The following is a 26,252-nucleotide window of genomic DNA, read 5'->3' on the forward strand; positions in this document are numbered from 1 at the left end:
TTGAGTTGGGAGAATAATTCCTTTTTATACCTTGAGCAAGGTAGGAGCAGCATATCTAATACCAGGAATCAATGTTTTACTATAAAATAGTTGTTCTTTTTCCCCCCCTCAAATTCTAAGCTCATTCTTACATTAATGTACTGAAGCACTACCCCTGCACTAACAGATTACATAAATTTGAAATGCTCCATTAACCATCAGCTTCTTTAAGAAACAGGTTGTTTCTTCATCATCATGCTGACTGAGCCTCCCCCCACATATATTAATTTGGATGGAAGTGTTTCCCTTGGTCAGCTAACATGTTGGCTGGTCGGAGAGGAGATTCCTCTCTCGCTACTGATATCATTGTCTTCCATTTCACTCCCATCCATAAAGAATGAATTATTGTTGACACTTGGCTCGGAGCTGGCAGTGCTGCTCGTGGCAAGAGGAGAATCACAAACACTTAAAGTCCTGCTCTTTGTGGATCCCGATCTCACACTATATATGGAGGAAGCTGGAACATTTGTCATAAGCGGACGCTGCTGACCTGAAATACTTCGCCTGATATCCTGCACGAGAAAAGATCAATATAAAAAACCTTACTATGAACAATAATCAAGTAAACAAAATGCATTGATGTAATGCAAGAGATCTACCATGTGTCTCATAGCCATATCCAGAGACTTTTTGGAGAGTGTTCTCCCGAATCCTGAGCTATCGAGAGAAGAAGATAATTTTGCGGTAGGGTTGTTTCGATGATTGTCATCTTGTTTTGGGGATACCAGTTTCCTCATATTTACCACTCTCTCAACCATCTTTGTCCCAATCACTACTGGACTTTCGTTGTCACTGCCATTGGCATCTGCTCTACGCACAGAACGAATGGAGCTCCCATTACCAAAACTGCCACTTGATGCCCTACTTCTAGCAGGCGAGCAGGACTGGCGTCTTGGTCTTCCACTAGAATTGGCCTCAACAGAAGATGATCTGGCACCGGGTGCTGCTGGCCTCCCCCGTGAGGCTGATACCGGTCTTTCTGGCAATGACGTCCTTAAATTTGGTGGTGTTTCAAGCGAAAATCCAGGCATCTCAGATGGTTTCCATGGCCTAGACTTCACGGTTGGAGATGTGCCCCGTGATTGTACTGTGCTTTTTGATGTAGTGGCAGCTGATGGTTTTGTTATGGAAGACGCAGCAGTACCTGATTTTGTAACAGAAGATGTAGCAGGAGCTGATTTCATAAGTGAAGAAGTAAGGGAAGCTGATTTTGGTATTGAAGATGCAGTGGGAGCTGATCTTGTTACTGAAGAGGATCGACCAGAAGGCGCAGATGCAATAGGCGTGCTAGATGAGGAAGCTGATCGACGTGTTGGCGTAGATGATCTTGATGTCGACTTGGAAGCAGGCAAAGAGGGTCTAGCAGTTGGCGTTAAAGAACGTGGAGCAGATCTAGTTGGAGTTGAGGATCTTGCTGTAGAAGCAGCAGGCTTTACGGAAGGCAAGTTGGCTCGTGATGTAGGAGTAGAAGACCTTGAAGGCTTGGTTGTCGTGGGAAGAGTGGGCCGACCAGTAGGTGTTGCAGGTCTACTAGCAGATTTTGAACCCCCGGAAGAGGATGGCCTTCTATTTAGAGTACTGGAAGAGATTACTCCGGCTGACGGAGCTTGTTGCTTTAAGGCAAGGGTGCTCTTCAAAGCAGGTTCCTCCGGGAGATTTGCCAGCTGAAACCCCAAGGCAAGATAAATTTGCAAGATATGACAAATAGGGAAGTAACAAAATCTCTAACAACCAAAGAGCAAATAAATCCAGTAAATTGTCATAACTTGACAACCATAACACATGCCAAAGAGATTTAGTGCTCCCAGTATGACATGATAGAAACTGAAACTCCTATTACAACTTAATTTTGGCAATCTGGACAGGCTCATCACAGCAGAAGGAAAAGGGTTGAAAGCATTAAGAACTCAAATCACATAAGAGTTCTTACCCTTGTTTTCAGTGAAACTGGACGAGCATTAGACATCCCAATCTGGCTCATTAGAGTCTTCTGTGATTCCATTTCCAAAGAGGGAAATAGTGGTGTACCAGGTGGAGTAAGAAGCCTGAAGACAGAAGATATCTCCCATTAGTACTGACTACAGAGCAAAAGAAACAAATCAACATTGAACCACAGAATTCATACGGTAACCATAAGGAAATGTAAACTGTCAAAGCATTAAAATATAATTATCAAGTTTTGAAATGTCTGTTTCTTTTTCTGGGAAGAATATCTTAAACAAATTCTGTTGCCAAAAGGTAAAAGCAAATTTGAAAGAGGGAATAGATCATATGGATGCCAATAAAGTTATTAGCATTGCGGAAACAACAAATTTAACATTAGGCCACATCCTTCACCTAAAAACTTCAGCCACTGGATTTTGGGATAATTACCATATCTAATCTTTGCACTCTCACAACTTACTACCTGATGTATGATTGATATGGAGACTATAAAATAAAATCAAATAATAAATTTTAATTCTCCATTTAAAAAACCTTTTTCATGTCAAAATCCAAATTTTACAAAAAGCAAATGAATGCTTTCTTTTAAAGATTTAGAATGATGTCAAGTACTTCTCTTTATGGCTTAATTGGTACCCATACCTTTCCCCCTTAAAAGGAAGCTTTAAGATAAAATTCAAATTATTGCTTAATACAAACTTCATATTCTTTCTTTTGGTTAAAAAAAGCAAGAAAGGATATTTGATAAGCACGTAGATTCAATTACCCAAAACCTAGAGCTCCATAATAAACATCTTACTGCTCTAAGCAGAGATCGATCGTAAATTTTAAGGTTAAAATCAACCAAAGCAGCTAGAGAGATATAAGATATCTTTAGCATTTACCAATCATAATCAGACTTTTCGTTCTCCGAATTCAAAAAATTATCTGCTGCAGTCTTTCGTACAGGCAAGGCCGAGAAGATCTTCGATACCGGAGAACCTCCGCCACCGACGTTTCCGTTTCCGTTTACGGTTACGTTAGATCCTATTTCAAATCCAAGAACATCACTTTAGTCAACAGTCAACAAACATACAACCACTTCAAAAAAATAAAGTAGTGTTCCACAAGGAAGAACCTCAAAATGAAGTTAAAATCATTTAGTTTACCAAAAGGAACATTGAGTTGTTGTTCAGATTTGTGAACGGAGAGAAGATTGTTGCTTTTCTCTTTCTCCTTCTCTCGTCTCCGCATTTCCAGGAACAAAGCTAGTTCTTCGTCTCTCTCCTTCATCACCATTATCGGTCTCTAAAAACTGATCAAAGACACCATAAAAATCACCACCAAATCCTTTCTTCTTAGATCCAAACCTGAACTCCAAATTCCAAAAAAAAAAAAAGAAAGTTGGTTCAACGAAGGAGGAACTTAGTAGTATTACAACGTCATTTCCGTGTGAAAGAGGGAAATGTTTAATTTTTAAAGAAAAAAATATTATTTCTTTTGTTATTTTTTTAAATTTTATTTTAGTGAATGATCTGACAACCAACAGGTGCTTGTCTGGGTTTTAGCTCAGAAGAAATTTGAAAATTTGAAGGAGGGTGTTTAGCCATTGTTAGATGTTTATATAAATTACCCTTAATTATAGAGATAATCACTATAATGCCATTTTTCTTGTACTAAAAATCTAAAATTTCTTTCTATTTAAGACAAAATAAATTCTTTCTACTTTGTTCCAGATTTTCGGGGTAAAAGATAAAAGGTGTTTTTTTTAGATTTAAGGTGGGTTTGGATGGTAGTGAAGTGTGTCTAAACTTATTTTTTATTTTATCTTCGTATCTAATTTTATTACTATCGTTGCTTTTACATTAATTGTAACTAAACGCACCATTCATCTAAACTCACTCTTGGAGTAAATTTTTAGTGAATAATAATATATATAAAAACTGGTTGAATTAGAAAAAGGGTTTTTGTTACCTTCATTTTAATTGTAGTTAGGATAAACTTTTTTTCTATTTTAAGATTAAGTAGGATTAGTGATAATGAATGTAGACTTTATATCATATTACTTCACCTAATGAGTTGCATTTTTATTAAAAAGCTATGATTGCCCATTTTTGTTAATACGATTTAGAATTTATTATTAGGTTGTTTTTGTAATTTGTCATAAGATAAATAAAAATATATTTAAAATTTTATTTGTGTATTTTAGATATGTTCGAACTAATATATAATTTAAAGATGGCGGAGTGGCAATTTAAGTAATTATGTGATAGAAAGAAGTCGAATTACGAATCATTTGAATAGAACATTCTTGAGGCAGCAGCATGGCACATGGTGGAGGATTGACTAAAACCAACACTAAATAAATAAATAAAAAGAGGTAAAAACCTCCGCAAGGTAGCGGATACTTTCCTCTCAACTTAAAATTCAAAAAATGCTGAGTTATTAAACTCGGGCAATCTCGAGATGAACAAACGATTGGCAATCCAACGGCCATGATTTAAATTAGGGAGACGCAGGACAGCGAGCCTCGTGAATCGAGAGGCGCCGGTGGCTGCCATGCATTTTGGTTTTGTTGTTGAGCGGGCCCAACTAACCACTCAAACTGCATTTGATGCCCATTCTTTGGAAATTAGGACCATTTCCAAATGTTTCTTTTATATTTTTCTTTGATGAGCAATGCATTTAATCATGGGTAAACTACACCCATGGTCACTTTTATTTACCTTAGGTTACATTTCAGTCACTTATATTTGAAATGTTACGTTTTAGTCACTTACGTTATTGTGTTGTAACATTTTAGTCACTGAGCCGTTAATTGTCGTTAATGGTGTAATAGTAAGCTGACGTGGCACGTTAAATTATCATTTCAAACAAAAACTTTAGGTTAAATTATACAATTGGTCCCCATAATTTTTCATTTTGAGCAATTTAATTCTTTTATGTTCTTTTAACTTTCATTCTTTATTTTCTTTATTTTTCATTCTCTTCTGCTTCTCCCTCTGTTTTCCTACATTCTTTATTTCTTTTAACATACCTGGAAGTCGAATTGGTAGTGAAGAAAGAAGCATGGTATGAGTTTATGGGTTTTGGTTATAGGGTTTTGGTTATAGGCAAATGATGATAGTTGATTTCCTACTTCTTTTTTCACTGCCAATTCGACTTCCTAATATGTTAAAAGAAATGGGAAAGATATGAAAACAGAGGGAGAAACAAAAGAGAATGGAAAAAAGAGGAAAGTTAAAGAACATAAAATAAAAAAAATTAAATTACTTAAAACGAAAAAAATATGGAGATCAATTGTATAATTTAACCTAAAATTTTGTTTGAAATGATGATTTAACTTGCCACGTCAGCTTACCGTTACACCATTAACGACGATTAATGGCTCAGTGACTAAAATGTTACAACATGATAACGTAAATGACTAAAACGTAACATTTTAAACATAAGTGACTAAAACGTAACCTAAGGTAAACAAAAGTGACCATGGGTGTAGTTTACCCTTTAATCATTTACTGGCTCCCACTTTTTTTTTTTTACAAGTGCGACTACAAAATTCATTTAGAGGCAGGGGTAGCTAAGATCGCAGCGTCTCGTCTACATAATAATAACTTTTTTTTTATTTTAAATTAATAAGATAAAATTATATTTTAATTTTTAAAAATAATAACATTTTATTTTAATTTTTAGAAAAAATATAAAGATATAATATATTAGAATGGTAAAATTATAGTCTAAAATGATGAATCTAAAATGATGAAAAAAAAAGTAAAAGTTGTTATATTTTATTTATAATTTCATTTATTTCATAGTTATTTATCTTAAAAACTCATATGTTTGTTATTCTGTCTTTCTATTGCATGTTTATGTCTGTGTGAGACTTTAAGCCTTTGAGAGTAAAAACATAAAAATATAACGGAAGGTTTTAGGTACCAAAGATAAATTTTATGGAAGAAATAGATTGTCTATATAAAGATAAATTTGCAATCATACTATGCATATTGACTCTAAAAATGAAAATAATATTTCAGCTCTGAGTGAAGGTTTTAATAGTTTAATAGATATTACTTCTATATATTTCATAAATTATATAACAATGTAAGTAAAATAGAACAACAAGTAAATAATTTAGGAGAAGTTGCAGAATTAGATTTGAACAACGAATCTAAAGAAATATTATCTGATGTTAATAATAAATTAGAACAAGTTCTTATTAATAAAAATATAGAACAAAAGATAGATTTAGGACATTTATATTATGGAAATAGTAATATAATATTAACTTTGTCTGAGGAAGAAGATACTTCTTCAGAAGAATCATCTTCTACTAATAAATAAAAATAAAAAACTTGAAAAACAGAAAAGAAAATACTTGAAAAACAGAAAAGAAAATATACTCATCAACAAAAATATGATTTCCAATCTTATAAGCAACTTATAGAACATTGGAAGTATAAATTCACTAAGAGTTTTGATAAAAATGAAAGAGTTGAATATTTAAAATTAATAGAACAACTTTATGAAAAACATAAAGATTTATTTACTTTGTTTAACTATCATTATATGTTAAACTATGACACTACAGACAGTAGTAGTTCTAGTAATTCTGATAATTCTATAAACCTAGAAGACCTAAAAGTTACAAGTTATAAATCTGAAGAAAAAAATACTTCAACAGATAAGACGAAAATATAGAAATATCAGAACCTATGGATACTGATCAAACAGATCTTTATGAAAAAGAAAAATAGAGTCAGATCTTCAAAATGATGATTATATGAGATCTTTTAATAATGATTATGAAAATGTTAAAAATACAACTAGAATTTTTGGTAATAAAACAGAAAATATAGCTACAAATGAAATAAAAACTAAAAATCTAGGAGAATCATCTACTCAATCAGTTCCACATAGAATAGATGATTTAAATAAAAGAAATGTTGCTCAAGGAGGAATATATTTAGATTTAACTAATATTCCTATAGTAGACTATGAAAAAACCATAGATGACTGGGCACATCTATGACTATTATTGTAAACAACAACAATATGTAGTTAAAAGAAAAATTTTAAACTATTTTGTTGAAACATTTCAGGGAGATGTTCTACAATTTCTAAGAAGACGGGAAGAATCTGATAAAGAAAAAGAACAAAAAATGGCAATTAACCAACCAGATAGGAACTCCCAAAAAACTTTTAAAAGAATTAACTTTTATTCTAAAAACAGAATTTTGTGGTTATTTTGATAAAAAAAATCAAGATAGTATATCTAGTTATATATTGTCAAAAATCAAATTATGTGATATTAGGTATTTAGAAGAATTCTCTAAAAAATTTCTTCATGAATATCAAAAACTAAAAAATGACAATATATAATTTTGGAAAAACCAATATTTTCATAAATTACCACCACTGTGTGATGAGATATATATAAAAAAAATATGTTTCTTATTTAGAAAAGCAAAGTAAAATAGTTGGTGTACCATTAGAAAATATAGGCTCTGTCGAAACCATTTTTTTGAAAAACAAAAAAAAATTTAAATTTTTGGTTGTCGACTTAAAAAATAAAAATTGTGAGTCGCCACCAATCTTTTATTAAGGTGTGATTGGGTCACCTAAAAACGACTTTGGTCTACGACTTTTAGAAAATCGGGTCCGTGAGTCAGTTACGTATGAGGAAGGATTAGCACCCTCATTACGCCCAAAAAATTGGTACCTAGTTAATTAATTAGTGTCTTAAGGTTGAGAATTTAGAAAAAACGTAATCCTTAGCAAAACTTAAAAGGCTACGTATTAAAACCCTTATTATTTCAAAGAAAGAAGATACCACACCCAATGCGTTAGGGCACAGCATTCTAATTTTCCCCAAAACTGAATTGGGCCAAAATACTAGTGCAATAAAACTTTAAAAGAACATCCACTTATCCAAGATTTAAGAAATCACACCCAATACATTAGGGCACGATTCCTCTAAAATCCCAAACTCGGAATATTTCCTTTACTATTTTTAGAAAAAATCTTTATTTCAAGAAATCAATGCGTCAGATCCAATACGTTAGGACACAACGTGTTGAATTCCCAATAATGAGTTCTTATTTTTTAGTTGGTTTAAAGAGCAATCCTCGATTGTTAGATTTTCAAAAAAAATCGGAACCCAATACGTTAGGGCCCAATTTCCTTGAGAAATCCTAAATACGAGTATTATTTCTATTTTGAAAAAATTTGATTTTAAAAATTGAGTAAAAAAATGTAATGTTATGTTACTTTAAACATATAATGCAATAATAAATATTACGATAGCATAGAAATAATACAAATATATAAACAAATAAATACAATAATGGCATGCAAAATATCAAATAAATGGGCAAGATAATAAAAATATGTAAACCTAAATCAATAGACAAATGATTGAAATAAAAAAAATACATATACACATAGAAATATATAGGTTTAAAATAATTAAATAATATCTACATTATCGAAGTTAATTAATGAAATAAATATGTATACACATGAGAAAAATATTAGTTGCAAAAAAAAAAAGAAATAAGTATATACATAAAAAAATATACATATATATAGGTTTTTCTTAAAAAAATTAATATAAGGAAAAAATATTATTAATTGATAAAATAAAAAAATAATGATAAAAAACTAAATTGAATTGCATTTTTTTAAAAAAATGAGTAAAATTTGCAAATAGTAAAAATCAAAGGACTAAATTGAACGCGCGAATTACATAGAGGGGCTGGAAGGGAAATTTTCCCTTCTCCTCTAAAACGGCGCCGTTCCAGTAGGATTAAATTGAAATGGAAAATAAATTAAAGAACAAATTTAAAAAACACAAAAAAAACCTAATTGAAATTTCATTAAAAGGCGGAGGGGTTAAAAATGCAATTTGCCCCTCCGTATGAAAACACGCGGATCCCTAGATCCGGGTCGGGTCGACGCGCAAATCCTCCCTCCAAAATGGGGTCGTTTTCAATTGGCTATTTAAGCCAAAATTATAAGAATAATTTCATTTTCAATCCTTAAAAGAAAAAAAACGAAAATCCTTCAAAGAAAAGCTCTCAACCCCACGGGCACCATCCTCCTGTCCGGTCATTGGCCGGTCACCGGCCACCGTGCCAGCCGCCGATCTTTGGCGCCGGCAATGCCGTCTACGGTGGCTGAAAATTTGAAAACCTCCTTTTCGGCCTTTTAACCTTTCCAAACGCAAATCGGGGCTTAAAATTTCCAAAATCCAACGGAATATGCGGGGAAATCTCGAAAACCTTTTGGTTTCCAGCCACCGATCCTCGGCGTGGCTCCCTCAACGCTTCGTCTCAGAACTCAGACGGTCGTTTCTTTTCCCTTTTTACCCTTTTTTATCCTATTTATTTATGTATAGAAAAATAACATGAAAGAAAAATGTAAATAACCACCTTTAATCGGTTTTTGCTCTTGGTATTGCTATTTTTGATTGCGGAATATGGCTCTTTATTAATTGTCAATTCGGGATCCTTTACAATGTCTCGTAAATGGCTTTTTATAGCCATAATATATAAAATATAGAAATAAAATCCTAGTTACATTGATTTGATTCTCAATCTCTTGATTTCTTTCCATATATTGTTTTGCTTTCTTTCCTTGTTGTGCAGATGAAGATCAGGACTGGGATTCGGGGCTGCGGCGCTTGAGGATTTCCCTAGAACCTTTAGGGTTTCTGACTATCGTTTTTGGCATTTGGGCCACATATAATTGGGCCACTATTCTTTAACCGTAATTGGGTCTGGGGTTTGGGCTCTCTTTGTTGTAATTGAACTGTTTTATTTGGGCCTTTGTTGTATTTTAGATTTGGGCCATTTAGGCCAATTGTAATTTGGGCCCTTTTAAGCCTGGGCAAAATCTGGCATGTACAGCTGCCCCTCTTTGCTCGTTATCGTGTAACAGGAACAGAGCAAAGACTAAAAAAAATGCCCGATTTTGCCCGGTCACACTGGGTCTTGGTACTCCTCTTCTTCAAGTAGCCTCATTCCTTCCTACTGCATCTTCAGAGGTACAGGAACTAGTGCTTCAATCTACTCCACTGCATCTTCAGGGAGATAAGATTTGCCATATTCAGTCTACCTCACTACAATTTTAAGAGGATCAGACTTTTTTCATTAGTTTATTCCACTGCAACTTCAGGGAAATAAAACTTACAATCTTCAATCTATTCCACAGTTGCCCAGGGAAGTAGAATTACTGGCTTCAATGTACTCCAATGTAACCACAGGGAGGTAAAATCCACCATCTTCGATTTGCTCCACTACTGCTTAGGGAGATAAGATCTGCTTACTTAGTCTGCTCCACTACAACTTCAGGGAGATAAGACTAGATACGATCTGCTCTCTGCAACTTCAGAGAGATAAGATCTGAGATTTTAATCCACTCCCTGCAACTTCAGGGAGATAGAATTGTCGGCTTTAATCTGCTCCACTGCAACTTCAGGGAGATAAGATTTGCCATCTTCAGTCTGCCTCACTGCAACTTCGGGAGGATAAGACTTGCTTACTTAGTTTGCTCCACTGCAACTTCAGGGAGATAAGACTAGATACGATCTACTCTCTGCAACTTCAGAAAGATAAGATCTGAGATTTTAATCCGCTTCACCACAACTTTAGGGAGATAGGATTGTCAGTTTTAATCTGCTCTACTGCAACTTCAGGGAGATAAGATTTGTCATCTTCAGTCTGCCTCACTGCAACTTCAGGAGGATAAGACTTGCTTACTTAGTCTGCTCCACTGCAACTTCAGGGAGATAAGACTAGATGTGATCCGCTCTCTGCAATTTCAGAGAGATAAGATCTGGGATTTTAATCCGCTCCACTGCAACTTCAGGGAGATAGGATCCCGGCCACTAATCTGTTCTTATGACCTGTAAAAATCTATAAACTTAATTATGCTTAGTGATTAGGATGTTATGATCAAAATAAATTCGATACTCCTATCTAAGCATGCATGAATGAATGTAGAATGTCATTTTTCACGAATTATCATTTCTCAAAATTTATTAAGGTTTTGTCGCGGACGCCTTTTGCTTGGCTGATATCTTGGAAGAAATACTTAATCAAATTGCCCCCCATTGTGTACTTCAAAGCTCACCCCTGTAAGACGCAGAATTTGTACCATATTCCTTCCACCACGACTTAAGAGTAGGAAAATTTTGACTCTTCTCAATCCTCTCCCATCGTAATTCAAGAATACGAATTATGAAATTTGTTCACACCACTCTCAGGGTGTCCTACCAAATATTCATGCCCCAAATGAGGAGCTTCCTTTCTATAGGGGACTTTTTCCAACCCCATCAATACTTCTTGCTGTCTCATTCGATATTTAGACAACCAAATCCGAAAAAGCAATCTTAATTTAGACTTTTCCTTCTTAGGCTCTTTAATATTTAAACTTAGGGTGTTCTAAACAATAGCTCTATTTTAGGTTACTAAATTATTTAGAAATTCTCAAAGTAATATACAAAACTTCTAATGCGACATGCTTGCACAAAAATCAAAAATACTGAGTAAGAAATGAATTAATTCAAGAATTTATTGATAGTAAGTGTCCTGAAAAGAAAAATATTCAAGAACAGCAAAGAATAAAGTTTTTACAAGAACCAACAAACTTGGTACAAATATTATGAAGGCTAGGTGCTTTGGATATCGCCGCTTGAGCTTCTCTGTGCAAGCCAAGAACCATTCTGAATTTAACATGTGTTTAGGGGATCTACAGTACTTTGTCAATGCCCCCGAGACGTCGTACATCTTTTTATTATTGACTTTAGCGAAGCAATATCACCATATGCCCCAATTTGACAATGTTTGAGCCGCCCTTTTCGGGTTTTCAACTCAAACCCTATTTGGTCTCAAGGCGCCCTTTTCGGGTTTTCACCTTAGCCTCTCTTTTTTTTTTGAAATCAGAGCGCCCTTTGTGGGTTTTCACTTTGATTCCTCCTTTTCTTCAAGTGAAATATCTCTTAACCTAGTCTGAATTTACAGGATTCGAAAAATTTTTGCCATCCATTTCACTCAAAATCAAAGTGCCTCCGGAAAAAACCTTTTTCACAACATAAGTCCTTCCCAGTTTGGCATCCATTTCCCTCTGAAATCTTTTTGTAAAGGGAGGATCTTTTTCAGAACCAAATCCCCTTCATGAAATTCTCTGGGATGAACCTTCTTATTATAAGCTCGTATCATTCTCTTCTGATACATTTGGCCATGACGAATGGCTTTTAATCTTTTCTCTTCAATCAGGTTTAGTTGATCATACCGAGATTGGATCCATTCGGCCTCATCCAATTTTAACTAGGCCAAAACTCGGAGAGAATGTATTTCAACCTCAATGGGTAAAACTGCCTCCATTCCATAAACCAACGAGAAAGGTCTTGCCCCAGTAGAAGTCCTGATCGACGTTCGGTAAGCCAAAAGAGCAATGGTAACTTCTCATGCCAATCCTTATAAGTTTCAGCCATTTTCACTACAATCTTTTTAATATTTTTGTTGGCCGCCTCTACTGCACCATTCATTTTTGGACGATACGGTGACGAATTATGGTGTCTAATTTTGAACTGTTCACAGACTTCTGCTATTGTACTATTATTCAAATTCAGCGTATTGTCAGATATGATCCTTTTAGGCATTCCATATCGACATATGATCTCTTTCTTTAAAAACTTACTGATTGCTGACTTCGTGACGTTAGCATATAAGGCTGCCTCTACCACTTAGTGAAGTAGTCAACAACTACAAAATTGAAACGATGTCCATTAGAAGCCTTCGGTGATATTGGTCCAATGACGTCCATACCCCACATGGAGAAAGGCCATGGAGAAGTCATAAAATGAAGAAGAGAAGGAGGCGCGTGTATTTTATCCCCATAAATTTGGCATTTATGGCATTTCTTGGCATGATTGATGCAATCTCCTTCCATGGTGGACCAGTAATACCCGAATCTCATAATCTGTCTAGCCATGGTGAATCTATTAGCATGCGTTCCACAAACACCCTCATGGACTTCTTCTAAAATTTCCTTAGCCTCTATAGTGTCCACACATCTCAACAGTACTCGATCCTTTCTCCTTTTGTATAGGACATCCCCATCTAAGACATAGTCAATATCTAGTCTCATCAATGTCCTCTTATCATTCTCCGTTGCCTGATCAGGATATTCGCGATTCTTCACATATAGCAATATATCTTAGTACCAAGGACTATCGTCATTTTCCACTTCTTCAATGCTGTAACAGTGGGCTGGGATCTCATAAATACTAATTTAAATGGGCTTCATGTCATCTAATTGATTCACTTTAATCATGGAAGCTAAAGTAGCAAGAGCATCCTCCATTTGATTTTCTTCTCGTGGGAGATAACAGAAGGTAATGTTGTCAAACTCTTCGATCAATTCCAAAACCAATCTCCGGTAACGGATCAATTTAGGGTCCCTTGTCTCCCATTCCCCTCTTAGCTGGTATATTACCAATGCTGAGTCTCCGTACAGCTCTAATGTCTTGTTTTTTCGCTCTATGGCTGCCCGTATACCCATGATGCAAGCTTCATACTTAGCCATGTTATTAGTGTAATCAAAGTCTAATTTACTGGTGAAAGGATGATAATCTCCATTCGGAGACACCAGGACTGCCCCAATCCCATTGCCTAATGCATTCGATGCTCCGTCAAAGTTTAATCTCCAAGAATGATTCTCTTGGGGATCCTCTTCAGCATTTGCCACATACATCAAATCTTCATTCGGGAAATCAAAGTCTAAAGGCTCATAATTTTCCAGAGCCCTGCTAGCCAAGAAAATCTGCTATCGCACTTCCCTTGATGGCCTTCTAGCTTACGTATACGATATCAAACTCAGAGAGCAAGATTTGCCATCTAGCCATTCTTCCATTCAATGCTGTTGACTCCATCATATACTTCAAAGGGTCTAATTTTGAAATTAGCCAAGTCGACTGATAGAGTAAGTATTGCCTCAACCTCTTGGTTGTCCAAATCAAGGCGCAACACAATTTTTCAATAGGCGAATATCTCATCTCACAATCAGTGAATTTCTTGCTGAGATAGTAAATCGCCTTTTCCTTCTTTCCAGTCGCATCATGTTGACCCAGGACACATCCCATTGAGTTGTTGAACACTGTTAAATACAAAATCAAGGGTCTATCTAGGCTGGGTGGTGACAGAATTGGGGTATTAGATAAGTATTGCTTTATCTTTTCAAAGGCTTTCTGACATTCTTCATTCCAGACATCAAGATTATATTTCTTCAAAAGGCGAAATATGGGATCACATTTTTCGGTCAACTGTGAAATGAACCGAGCAATGTAATTTAGTCTTCCTAAGAAACCTTGTACTTCTTTCTGGGTACGTGGTGGTGATAGATCTCGTATTGCCTTGACTTTGTCTGGATCAATCTCAATTCCTTCTTCACTAACTATAAAGCCCAACAATTTTCCTGACCTAGCTCCGAAAGTGCACTTTGTCGGATTAAGCTTGAGCTGAAACTTCCTTAATCTTAAGAACAATCTTCTCAGGACCTGCACTTGTTCCTTCTCTGTTCTGGATTTGGCAATCATATCATCAACATACACCTCAATTTCTTTGTGCATCATGTCATGGAATAAGGCTACCATGGCTCTCTAATATGTTGCTCCCGCGTTCTTTAATCCAAATGGCATCACTTTATAGCAAAACGTTCCTCATAAAGTAAAGAACGTAGTCTTTCCCATATCTTCTGGATTCATCTTTATCTGATTATATCCTGAGAACCCATCCATAAAAGAAAACAATGAAAATCTCACCGTATTATCAACCAGAGTATCAATATGTGGCAATGGGAAATTATCCTTTGGACTTGCCTTGTTCAAATCCCTGTAATCCACGCACATTCGTACTTTTCCATCTTTTTTAGGGACTGGAACGATGTTGGCTACCCATTCAGAATATTTGACTTCCTGTAAAAACCCAGCATCGAACTGTTTCCTAACCTCCTCTTTTATTTTGAGCACAATATCAGGCCTCATCCTTCTGAGCTTCTGTTGAACTGGTTTGCAATCCTCTTTTATGGGTAGGCGATGTACTACAATGTCAGCACTTAATCCGGGTATATCTTGGTAGGACCATGCGAAGACATCTTTGAATTCTTGGAGTAACTCAATGAGGCCTCGTCTTGTCTTTGCAGAAATCTCAGTTCCAATTTTCACCTCCTTTCCTTCTTCCAAGCTCACAATTTCTACTGATTCTTTGTGAGGTAGGATTTGCTTTTCCTCTCGTTCTACCATCCTCAACAAGTCCAAAGATAAACCACCCTCTTCATCACCTTCAAATTCGTGCGATCCCTCTAAACACACGTTTCGTTCAAAAGGGCACTCTGAGCTCGTAGCAGTGTCATTCACGTTATTGATACACAGAGACCTATTATGGTTACAAAAGAATGTATGAATTTATGTACAATTATTTATGTGATGAAAGAATATATTTAGGCGCATGGGAAGAATAAAAGAATATTTACTTGAAACAATTGTAAAGATGTATTTTATTAAAATAATGATTTTTAAATATAAGCCTATTTCACAAAAGAATTCTTGTTATTTCTAGGCTAAAACAGCAAGTTTGTTCTGAATATTACTCTGAGACAGTTCTAAAGACTTTAGGTATTTCTTCCGCAGTCCAATTGTCTAGAACACTCCCAGGCTCATAAGGATGAATGTCTAGCCAACTTCTCTCTTCATTCCCAAGCTCATGAATGGCATTAATGTGCATATTTCCCAACGTCTCCTCGATGCTTTCCTCAACCGATTTCTTTCTCTCCTGATGAATAATTTCTCTAGATACGAAAGTTTTGGATATGTGGGGAACTATCATTGGCTCCCACTTATCTTCCTCCCCATTTAAACGCGTCATTCTTCTTTCCTGCCTTTTCTCTATCTCATTTCTTCTCTGTCCTCTATCTGGCTTGTATCCTAAGCCAAAATTATCTTGCTTTCCTTTCAACACTGGAACCTCAGTTCTCCCTTGAAGATATCTTCCTAGCCCTCTTCCGGGTGAAGCTCCTTTTCCCACCAACAACTGTAAACCCATCTCTGTAGTTTTGGATAATTTTAGCACCAAAATTTTGCTCCATTCAGAAACAAATGCCGCATTTACAAACTCCAAAGATCGAAATGAGCACTCTATTGACTCGTCATTGGTTTCTACGTATGGCGTCTCATTGGATACACCTGCTATTATATCCTCTTCGGCTTTTATTGTCACTAGCCGACCATCTGACACTATCTTTAATATCTAATGCAATGATAACGGTACTGCCCCTGCCGAATGTATCCATGGCCTTTCTAATAAGCAATTATAGGAAGGTTTGATGTCCATCACAATAAAATCTACCTCATAGACGGTTGGGCCAATCAGTAGGGGTATCTCAATTCTTCCTATAACCTTCCTTTCTGTACCGTCAAACGCCATCACTACATTTTGACACGTTTTCATGTACGAATTGTCTATGGGTAGCCTGTTAAGTGTGAATAATGGTAGTACGTTCAAAGCTGATCCATTGTCAATCAATACTCCTGGCAACATATGCCCCTTGCATCGTGCAGTAATATGCAAAGCTTTGGTAGATGCCATGCCCCCAGGAGGTATCTCATCGTCATTGAAAAATTTGAAATTATCAGCACTAATATTATTGACCAACCGATATAGCTTGCTGACAGAAATATCTTTGGACACATAGGTCTCATTTAGCATATTCATCAATGCATTTCGATGTACTTCTGTATTCAAGAGTAAGGACAGTACAGATATGCGAGCCGGTTGTTTATGCAACTGCTCAACGACATTATACTCACTATCCTTTAAAAATTTGAGGAATTCCACAGCTTCTTCCTCCTTTACTGGCTCAGATATTTTCCCTTTTTGCTCGCCTATTATGGCCTATTTCATAAATTCTGGATTGGCCCTCACACAACGGCTCTTTGCAGTCTCTTTTCCTGGGACAGTTGTATTGCACTCGTAACTCCATGAACCTTCTTGCTGTCTTGGTAAGGAAAGGTTGCAGGTTTCTTTATTATGACCCTTGGCATTACTGGTGTTCTCACATCATCCTTCTTGGGTCGCGAGATAATGACCACAGGTTGCACCACTCTTGGAACCTTTGAAGCCTCTGATGTACAAATGCTCCCCTCCTCCTTAACTTCTTCATAAAATTTCATCTCCTTATTATCTATCAGGTCTTGAACCAAGGCTCTGAAATCTGCGTATTCCTAGATTTCATGTCCCTCCTCGTGATGGAACTCAAGTAATTTTCCACCCTTTCGAAGCTTCTCTCTGAACTCGGGACGATTAATCCCCTTCTTATCATATTTTTCCAAACCCACCTCAAAGGAATTTTCACCTCTGATATGTATTCCTTGATCTTTCTACCCATGCTCTCACCTACCATGTTCACTCCGTTATGATCAGGTAATGAATTTTCTGTATTGGGTGAATCATCCAATTTAACCATGCCCAAGCTTATAAGTCTTTCCACTAACTTTTTGAACACCGTACAATGTTCTATAGAATGCCCCTCAATTCCCGCGTGATAGTCGCACCGTGCATTTGTATCGTACCACTTGGGGTATGGAGGCTGCAGAGGTTTCAAGTGGAAAGGGGCAACCACGTGTGCATTGAATAGATTCTGATATAGCTCCCTATACGTCATTGGAATTGGCATAAATTAAATTTTCTCTGTATTTTGTCTTGTATCAGATCTCTGCTTTGATGATCCTTGCTGATTAACAGCCACTTTTCCTGGCTAATTCACTGTAACTGTCTTCGAATATGAACTTGTATTGTTGACCTCGTTCTCTTTCTTCTTCGAGGTCGGCCTTCTGCTACTTTTTCCAGCATCTATTTTCCCACTTCTGATAGCGTTTTCTATCATCTCGCCATTCATAACTATGTCGGAAAAACTTTTAGTAGTGCTTCCTAACATATGTGTAATAAATGGTGCCTTCAATGTGTTGACGAAAAGCACCGTCATCTCTTTTTCTAGAAGAGATGGCTGAACTTGGACAGCAACCTCACTCCATCTCTGTGCGTACTGCCTGAAACTTTCACCAGGCTTTTTCTCTATGTTCTGCAGAGTAATTCTATCAGGTACCATATCAGTCACATGGCTGTACTGTTTTAAGAATGCCTGTGCTAGATCTCTCCATGAATTAATTTGGGTACGGCTTAATTGATTATACCATTTGGATGCAGCCCCTGCGAGGCTATCCTGGAAGCAATGTATCAACAACTGGTCATTATTAACATATCAAGTCATCCTCCTGCAGAACATAGTGATATAGGCTTCGAGGCTACTAGTCCTGTTGTACTTCTCGAATTTTGGCATTTTGAACTTGTGAAGAAGTACCAGACCTGGAACCAGGCTCAATTCTCTAGCATCAATTCCATTGTACCTTTCAGTACCTTCTATCACTCTAAGTTTTTCCTCCAGCCATTTATACTTTTCCTCGAGCTGTTTCGGCAATTCACCATTCATTTTCTCAATTGTCTCGTCGAAGTTAGGGATAACAGGATTAGCAAGATTGTCTCCAGGGTTGGAGCCTAATCTAGCTTGAAAGTTTATTGGTGTTTCAGTACCTTCTTGAGGCGTGATAGTGACGGAGGATTTGCGCGGATATATCCCCACTTGTTGAGAAGTAAGTCCTGAGGAATAAACAGGTCCCTCATTGTCTCCTTCTTCAATATTGAGCACCGAGCCCTTCCCTTTGTCAACTCCTCCAGTCAATAACTGAGTCAACTTAGCCATCATACTCTCCTGAGATTCCATTATTTTATCCATCATCTTTTGTTGAATCTTCTCAAGTTGCTCATTTATTTGCTCTTGCATTTCCTTCTGGAATTGTTCTAGCCTTTGGTCCATGTCTCTAGTTATCAATCGAGTACCATAGCAGTGTTTGGTAGGTTGATTGGTTTCCAGATTAACTGAGGAGTGATTTGAATTAATTAGAATCATTTAATGTTTTTAAATGCATATGAAATAAGGCAATGCATGAATGCAAAAAGACGTCAATTTTGATTCAATTCCATATAAGAAAATCTTACTAGAAAGCAAATTTCTTTACATAAAGCGAATTACAAATAAGACTTTGCCCTAGTACCCAGAACTCTAATCTTCCTGAGTAACAAAGCTACTTCTTGCCCCCGATCCGATTTTAATTCATACTTCACACTCAGCGTGTCAGCCTGTACTGTTAAAGTCTGTATATGATCAGCTACTTCTCGAATCTGGACCACAGCTTCCTCGATAAAATGATCTTTGCTTCTAACTTGACTTTGAAAGTGGTGAAGCTGTTCATTATTACGACTTTCATTTGCTTTCAAGTGCTTGATCTGAATCTCACAATTTTGCAGCACCGTTTCTAGCTCTTCGATTCTTTTCTTCATTTCGTCAATTTTGCTCAAGCTTGCTTTCAACTCTATCGTAGAGTTTCGGCTTCAATACTGACGAAGAGATCTTTCCAATACAATCACCCTATCCTTTAACTCGCCCTTTTCCTTCTGGCTTTTTGACAAACTCTTTTCTAAAGCCTCATTTCGCCTTTGCATCTCTTGAAATCTCTGTTCCCATCTATCGGCCTTGTCCTTTTCTTCTTAGATTTCTGCTCGCCACTGTTCTGACGTCTTTCCCAGCCCAGCAGTTCTTACTGACAAACGCAACTTTTTATAATCCGTCTTTAGACTGCCCAGTTCCTCATCAGCCTTATTTTTCTCATTCTTCAACCTCTTATTCTCAAGCTTCTGAACGTCCAAGTCTAATCTCAAGTTCATCTTTTCCGCCTCCATTTGATCTATCATTTTCTCTAAATCCGCATTCTTTCTCTCAAAATCTTGTCTTACAATTTCCAATTCCGAAGGGATGACTCGCAAATGCTCCTCTATTGACTGGCCATCCTCATTATTTAACTTAAGTGTGTTATCATTAATCCTCCTAACCCACCATCCATAATACTCAGGAGTTGTCATCGGCCCCACGGCTAACCTCTTCATTTGGAGAGTCTGTTTCCACGCATTGGACATTTCTTGAATCTTCTTTCTATAACCATCACCTTTGTATGAAAATTCACAATCAGCTATCCCTTAGGTCGCAGGTATAAACTACCCTGACCTATATTGCCTTAGCACCAATAATGGGGCATATCCGACAGCTCTCTAAATACCTAATAAAGGTACCCAATCGAAATTACCACACCTATATAGGATCTCATCTGGAAGTAACCAATGAGCTTTCCACTCAACATCTTCCTCTTAAAGATTTTGAAGAATTGCCATCCATTTTTCCTCTGAAATGTCATCTCTCCTCGGCGTAGCAACTATCTCTTTTAGTGGTGAATAATTTTCAGAAAAGACCCAATACGAAACTTTATACACCTTCCAAAAGTGACTGTAAAACCATACGAGTAGAAGCTGCGCACATCCGATAAATTTACCCTCACCCGTCTTTCGGCATGCACTCAATGACCTAAAAGTTTCTGCCAAAATTACCGGAATCGGTGTAACCTTCTTATCAAGCCAATCGAATAAATCGGTGACTGCTTCGTCCACATGCCTCAAGGTTTTAGGGAAGACAATCAAGCCGCATATACTTAAAGCGAAGATATCTAACCTCTTTCTTACATCTGGGTGGGTGAGAATTGCATCCTTCAAGCTCCTCCAAGGAATGCACTTGCTGTCCCCTTTTTGCTTAACTCGTGCAGCGACCCACTGCTCACTCATCCCTGTTATACCTATCAGCTTCTTTGAGAAGGTTGGCATATTTACCGCTCTCGAGTAGACTCTATCCACTTGAAACTTTGAACATCGGAGTAAAGTCACATACTCGTCTATCGTAGGTACCAAATCGACATTCCCAAACGTGAAGCAACTGTAAGCAGGATTCCAAAACTGGGCGAGGGCTCGAAACAAATGTTTGTCTACCTTCACATCAAGCAAATAAGGCAAGTCCCCATAATTGTCGTAAAATAACTACCTAACTTCATTATTCCATTGATCCCAAATTTCTTTCAGCTCTTGCAAATTGTTTTGAGCCACACTGATGCGAGTAAAATCCCATAATTCCGATACATACCCCTCGTTCAGGCTATCACCCTTTTCTTACTGCGTTGTTTCAGACCAAGTTCGGACAGCCGCATTGTCTTCCACTTTATCAAGAAACCCTTTTTCCATGTTAAGCTTTCTATCTAGCAACCAAATCTGAACTGATGCCTTTTATGATGAAATGAAATGCCATGTCATGCAAACAAAATAAAACACAAGAGTCAGTATCCAATACAAGCATATAATCAAGGAAGAGTAAAGTGCCTATTAGGACATCTACTAGGGTTTAGTGTAGTTCTACCTAAGGCAAGCTTCTATGGCTCATTATATGCGGTTTGGCTCTAAAGTAAAGGTACCCGAACCAGCAGATTCCTTGATCCTCACCCATTATAGGTTCATGTAGATCAAGTTTGGTTCAGGGGGACATATTTTCCCTATGACTATACAGAGATGAAAATCTCACGAAGGCATAGGTACCGATGTATCCCGAAAGCGATCCACTATCCTATACGAAGGTGAAAAGCTCACGAAGGCATAGCTTCTCACTCCTACTTAAAAGGGTAAAATTGTTCAACTCATGAAATGTAGTATGCAAACAATATTTAAACACGAGGATAATGAATGCAAAAGGATGTCATGAGTTTTTTTAAAAAAAAATATTTTCTCGACCCTAAGACAAAAATTAATCAACTTTGTGGCTCGACTCTCTTATTTTAAAAAAATCCCCAGTGGAGTCGCCAAGCTGTCGAAACCATTTTTTTGAAAAACAAAAAAAAATTTAAATTTTTGGTTGTCGACTTAAAAAATGAAAATTGGGAGTCGCCACCAATCTTTTATTAAGGTGTGATTGGGTCACCTAAAAACGACTTTGGTCTACGAATTTTAGAAAATCGGGTCCGTAAGTCAGTTACGTATGAGGAAGGATTAGCACCCTCATTACGCCCAAAAAATTGGTACCTAGTTAATTAATTAGTGTCTTAAGGTCGAGAATTTGGAAAAACCGTAATCCTTAGCAAAACTTAAAAGGCTACGTATTAAGACCCTTATTATTTCAAAGAAAGAAGATACCACACCCAATGCGTTAGGGCACAGCATTCTAATTTTCCCCAAAAATGAATTGGGCCAAAATACTAGTGCAATAAAACTTTAAAAGAACATCCACTTATCCAAGATTTAAGAAATCACACCCAATACGTTAGGGCACGATTCCTCTAAAATCTCAAACTCGGAATATTTCCTTTACTATTTTTAGAAAAAATCTTTATTTCAAGAAATCAATGCGTCAGATCCAATACGTTAGGACACAACGTGTTGAATTCCCAATAATGAGTTCTTATTTTTTAGTTGGTTTAAAGAGCAATCCTCGATTGTTAGATTTTCAAAAAAAATCGGAACCCAATACGTTAGGGCCTAATTTCCTTGAGAAATCTTAAATACGAGTATTATTTCTATTTTGAAAAAATTTGATTTTAAAAATTGAGTAAAAAAATGTAATGTTATGCTACTTTAAACATATAATGCAATAATAAATATTACGATAGCATAGAAATAATACAAATATATAAACAAATAAATACAATAATGGCATGCAAAATATCAAATAAATGGGCAAGATAATAAAAATATGTAAACCTAAATCAATAGACAAATGATTGAAATAAAAAAAATACATATACACATAGAAATATATAAGTTTAAAATAATTAAATAATATCTACATTATCGAAGTTAATTAATGAAATAAATATGTATACACATGAGAAAAATATTAGTTGCAAAAAAAAAAGAAATAAGTATATACATAAAAAAAATATACATATATATAGGTTTTTCTTAAAAAAAGTAATATAAGGAAAAAAATATTATTAATTGATAAAATAAAAAATAATGATAAAAAAAACTAAATTGAATTGCATTTTAAAAAAAAATGGGTAAAATCCGCAAATAGTAAAAATCAAAGGACTAAATTGAACGCGCGAATTACATAGAGGGGCTGGAAGGGAAATTTTTCCTTCTCCTCTAAAACGGCGTCGTTCCAGTAGGATTAAATTGAAATGGAAAATAAATTAAAGAACAAATTTAAAAAACACAAAAAACCTAATTGAAAATTCATTAAAAGGCGGAGGGGTCAAAAATGCAATTTGCCCCACCGTATGAAAACACGCGGATCCCTGGATTTGGGTCGGGTCGACGCGCGGATCCTCCCTCCAAAACGGCACCGTTTTAAATCAGCTATTTAAGCCAAAATTATAAGAATAATTTCATTTTCAATCCTTCAAAGAAAAAAAACGAAAATCCTTCAAAGAAAAGCTCTCAACCCCACGGGCACCGTCCTCCTGTCCGGTCATCGGCCACCGTGTCGGTCATTGATCTCCGGCGCAGGCAATGCCGTCTACGGTGGCCGGAAATTTGAAAACCTCCTTTTTGGCCCCTTTAACCTTTCCAAACGCAAATCAGGGCTCAAAATTTCTAAAATCCAACGGAATATGTGGGGAAATCTCGAAAACCTTTTGGTTTCCGGCCACCGATCCTCGGCGTGGCTCCCTCAATGCTTCGGCCTTATCTCAGAACTCAGACGATCATTTCTTTTCCCTTTTTACCCTTCTTTATCCTATTTATTTATGTATAGAAAAATAACAGGAAAGAAAAATGTAAATAACCACCTTTAATCGGTTTTTGCTCTTGGTATTGCTATTTTTGATTGCGGAATATGGCTCTTTATTGATTGTCAATTCGGGATCCTTTACAATGTCTCGTAAATGGCTTTTTATAGCCATAATATATAAAATATAGAAATAAAATCCTATTTACATTGATTTGATTCTCAATCTCTTGATTTCTTTCCATATACTGTTTTGCTTTCTTTCCTTGTTGTGCAGATGAAGATCGGGACTGGGATTCGGGGCTGCGGCGCTTAAGGATTTCCCTAGAATCCTTAAGGTTTCTGACTATCGTTTTTGGCATTTGGGCCACATATAATTGGGCCACTGTTCTTTAACCGAAATTGGGTCTGGGGTTTGGGCTCTCTTTGTTGTAATTGAACTGTTTTATTTGGGCCTCTGTTGTATTTTAGATTTGGGCCATTTAGGCCAATTGTAATTTGGGCCCTTTTAAGCCCGGGCAAAATCTGGCATGTACAGGCTCTATAGGAAATAGAATAAATTTTGCAAAAAAAAAAATTTATATTGTTTACAAAGTAAAGTTTCTAAATAAGTTAAGCATAAATTAAATACTAAACATTGTACAAAAATTTTAGAAAATGAATGGGAATTTGGATGTAAACCAATACGTCCTAACACTTATAAAAGATATAAAAAGAAAAATAAAAGGTATAAACTAGTTAGATGGAAACCAGGAAATAGAAAATATACTGGTTATAATAAGAAGAAAAGATTGGTTAGAAGAAAAACTTCTAAAAAACCTAAAAAATAAATATGTAAAAGTTTTATATGTGATGAAGAAGGTCACATAGCACCAAATTGTCCTAATAAAGGGAAAAGTGCAAAGAAAATGATTAAAACACTGAAGAACAAGACTTAGAAATATGTTCAGAAAAGGAAATAAATCTTGAAGAAATATTATATGAATTAATATCAGAAACAGATTCTGATACAGATGAAGAAAAATATATATTTATGTTTAATACAGGAAGTAGTTCTAATAATCAATTAGAAGAAATTCCTAAAAATGAACAGCAAGATATAAAATTAGGAAATTTAATTGGAGAAGAAAAAGACTTTTCTGATGAAATGATAGAAAAAATAAATAAAAATAATATTTCTAAAGAAGAAATATATAAAATATCTAAATTCAAGATATGGTGTCAAAGACATATAAAAAAAATAAGTGGTAATATAGTAGCTAAAGATACTAGAGGAGGATTAGTAGAAATCTCATTATTTACTAAAGATAAAATTAAGAGGATTAAAAAGAAATATCTTCAAGTTAGATATATACATTTAGAAATAATAATGATAACTATTAGAGCTTTATTTTGAAAAAGTCATGATATATCGATAATAGCAGTTTTGCTAGATAAAATATTTGAAAATTCAATAAAAGTACTTATCGAAAGAATTCAATCAAACTTACATACAGGTGTAATAGGATTTAAAGTTAAACCAAATTGCTTTATATCTATTACAGATCCTCTAATAGAAGAGTGTTTATGTCTAAGAATTTAGACAAAAAACTCTGAAATTAATGATTTAGCAGAAGATCTAGCAATAAGTTAGACTTCTATTAATGAATATACAAATACAGCAAAAGTAGAAATCAAAGAGATTAATAATAAAATTATTGAGCTCTTTGAACCTAATAAATTTACTACTGAAATACAACCAAAATTATTACATTTAAAAGATCTATCAATACAAAAAGACTGGATGATAGAAAAGATAAGTAGTGCAAGTACTTCTAAACCTGTAAGTACTATAGAATATACGTCATCTAGAGATAAATTATATTTTAAAAATACTGCTATAACAACTACAAATGATAATTTAATTTTACCCTCAAATACTCCAATAGAGGAAGAAGAGGATAATATAAGTACAAGTTCTACACCAATAGGAATGAAAATAATTCATATTCCTATTTTTCCTACAGAACCAAGTAGAAATTCTAGAAACACTAGAATGGAAGAAATACAAACTTCAAAAATTATTCAACAAATGAAAAATGGAATAAGTGATGTAATTACATTTTCAAATTTCTAATCCAGGAAATATTATACATATATTAAAATTACATTTCAATTTAGAGAATACAAAACATATTCCTTGCATGCTTTATTAGATACAGGAGCTACAACCAGTGGTTGCAAAAAGATTACCATTCCTGTAGAAAAATGGGAATCTATGAAACATCCAATAAAAGCAATAGGAATAGATAGTAATGAAACCATAATCTAATATAAAGCTAGAAATGTACCAATCTACATAAATAATGTAATATTTGTGATACCCAAAATATTATGTTTTCCTGCAATGCATGGAGATATATTATTAGGAAATAATTTTATATACCAACATTTACTATTGATCTCTATAGATAAAAATTTAATTATGTTATCTGTAGAAAAATCTTCTGTAGAAATACCATTAGTAGAAAATTATAAATTTGTGTGTGATAAAAATTTTACGCCACCAAGAAAAGAACAGATTAAACAACTTAAAACAAGTCATT

General features: G+C 35.4%; 1 protein-coding gene across 1 annotated transcript; it reads right to left on the reverse strand.

Annotated features, from left to right (window-relative positions):
• Nucleotides 1-3,546, reverse strand: LOC107899527 (putative GPI-anchored protein pfl2). Its single transcript, XM_016825268.2, has 5 exons — nucleotides 3,132-3,546; nucleotides 2,868-3,009; nucleotides 1,970-2,084; nucleotides 639-1,703; nucleotides 1-551 (listed from the first exon to the last, which is right to left on the reverse strand). The coding sequence occupies exons 1-5, from the start codon at nucleotides 3,259-3,261 to the stop codon at nucleotides 291-293; spliced, it is 1,713 nt and encodes a 570-aa protein (XP_016680757.1). The 5' UTR covers nucleotides 3,262-3,546; the 3' UTR covers nucleotides 1-290.
• Nucleotides 3,547-26,252: the final 22,706 nt, after the last annotated feature.

Source organism: Gossypium hirsutum, chromosome D04, assembly GCF_007990345.1.
Source record: "Gossypium hirsutum isolate 1008001.06 chromosome D04, Gossypium_hirsutum_v2.1, whole genome shotgun sequence".
Classification (NCBI taxonomy): Eukaryota; Viridiplantae; Streptophyta; class Magnoliopsida; order Malvales; family Malvaceae; genus Gossypium; species Gossypium hirsutum.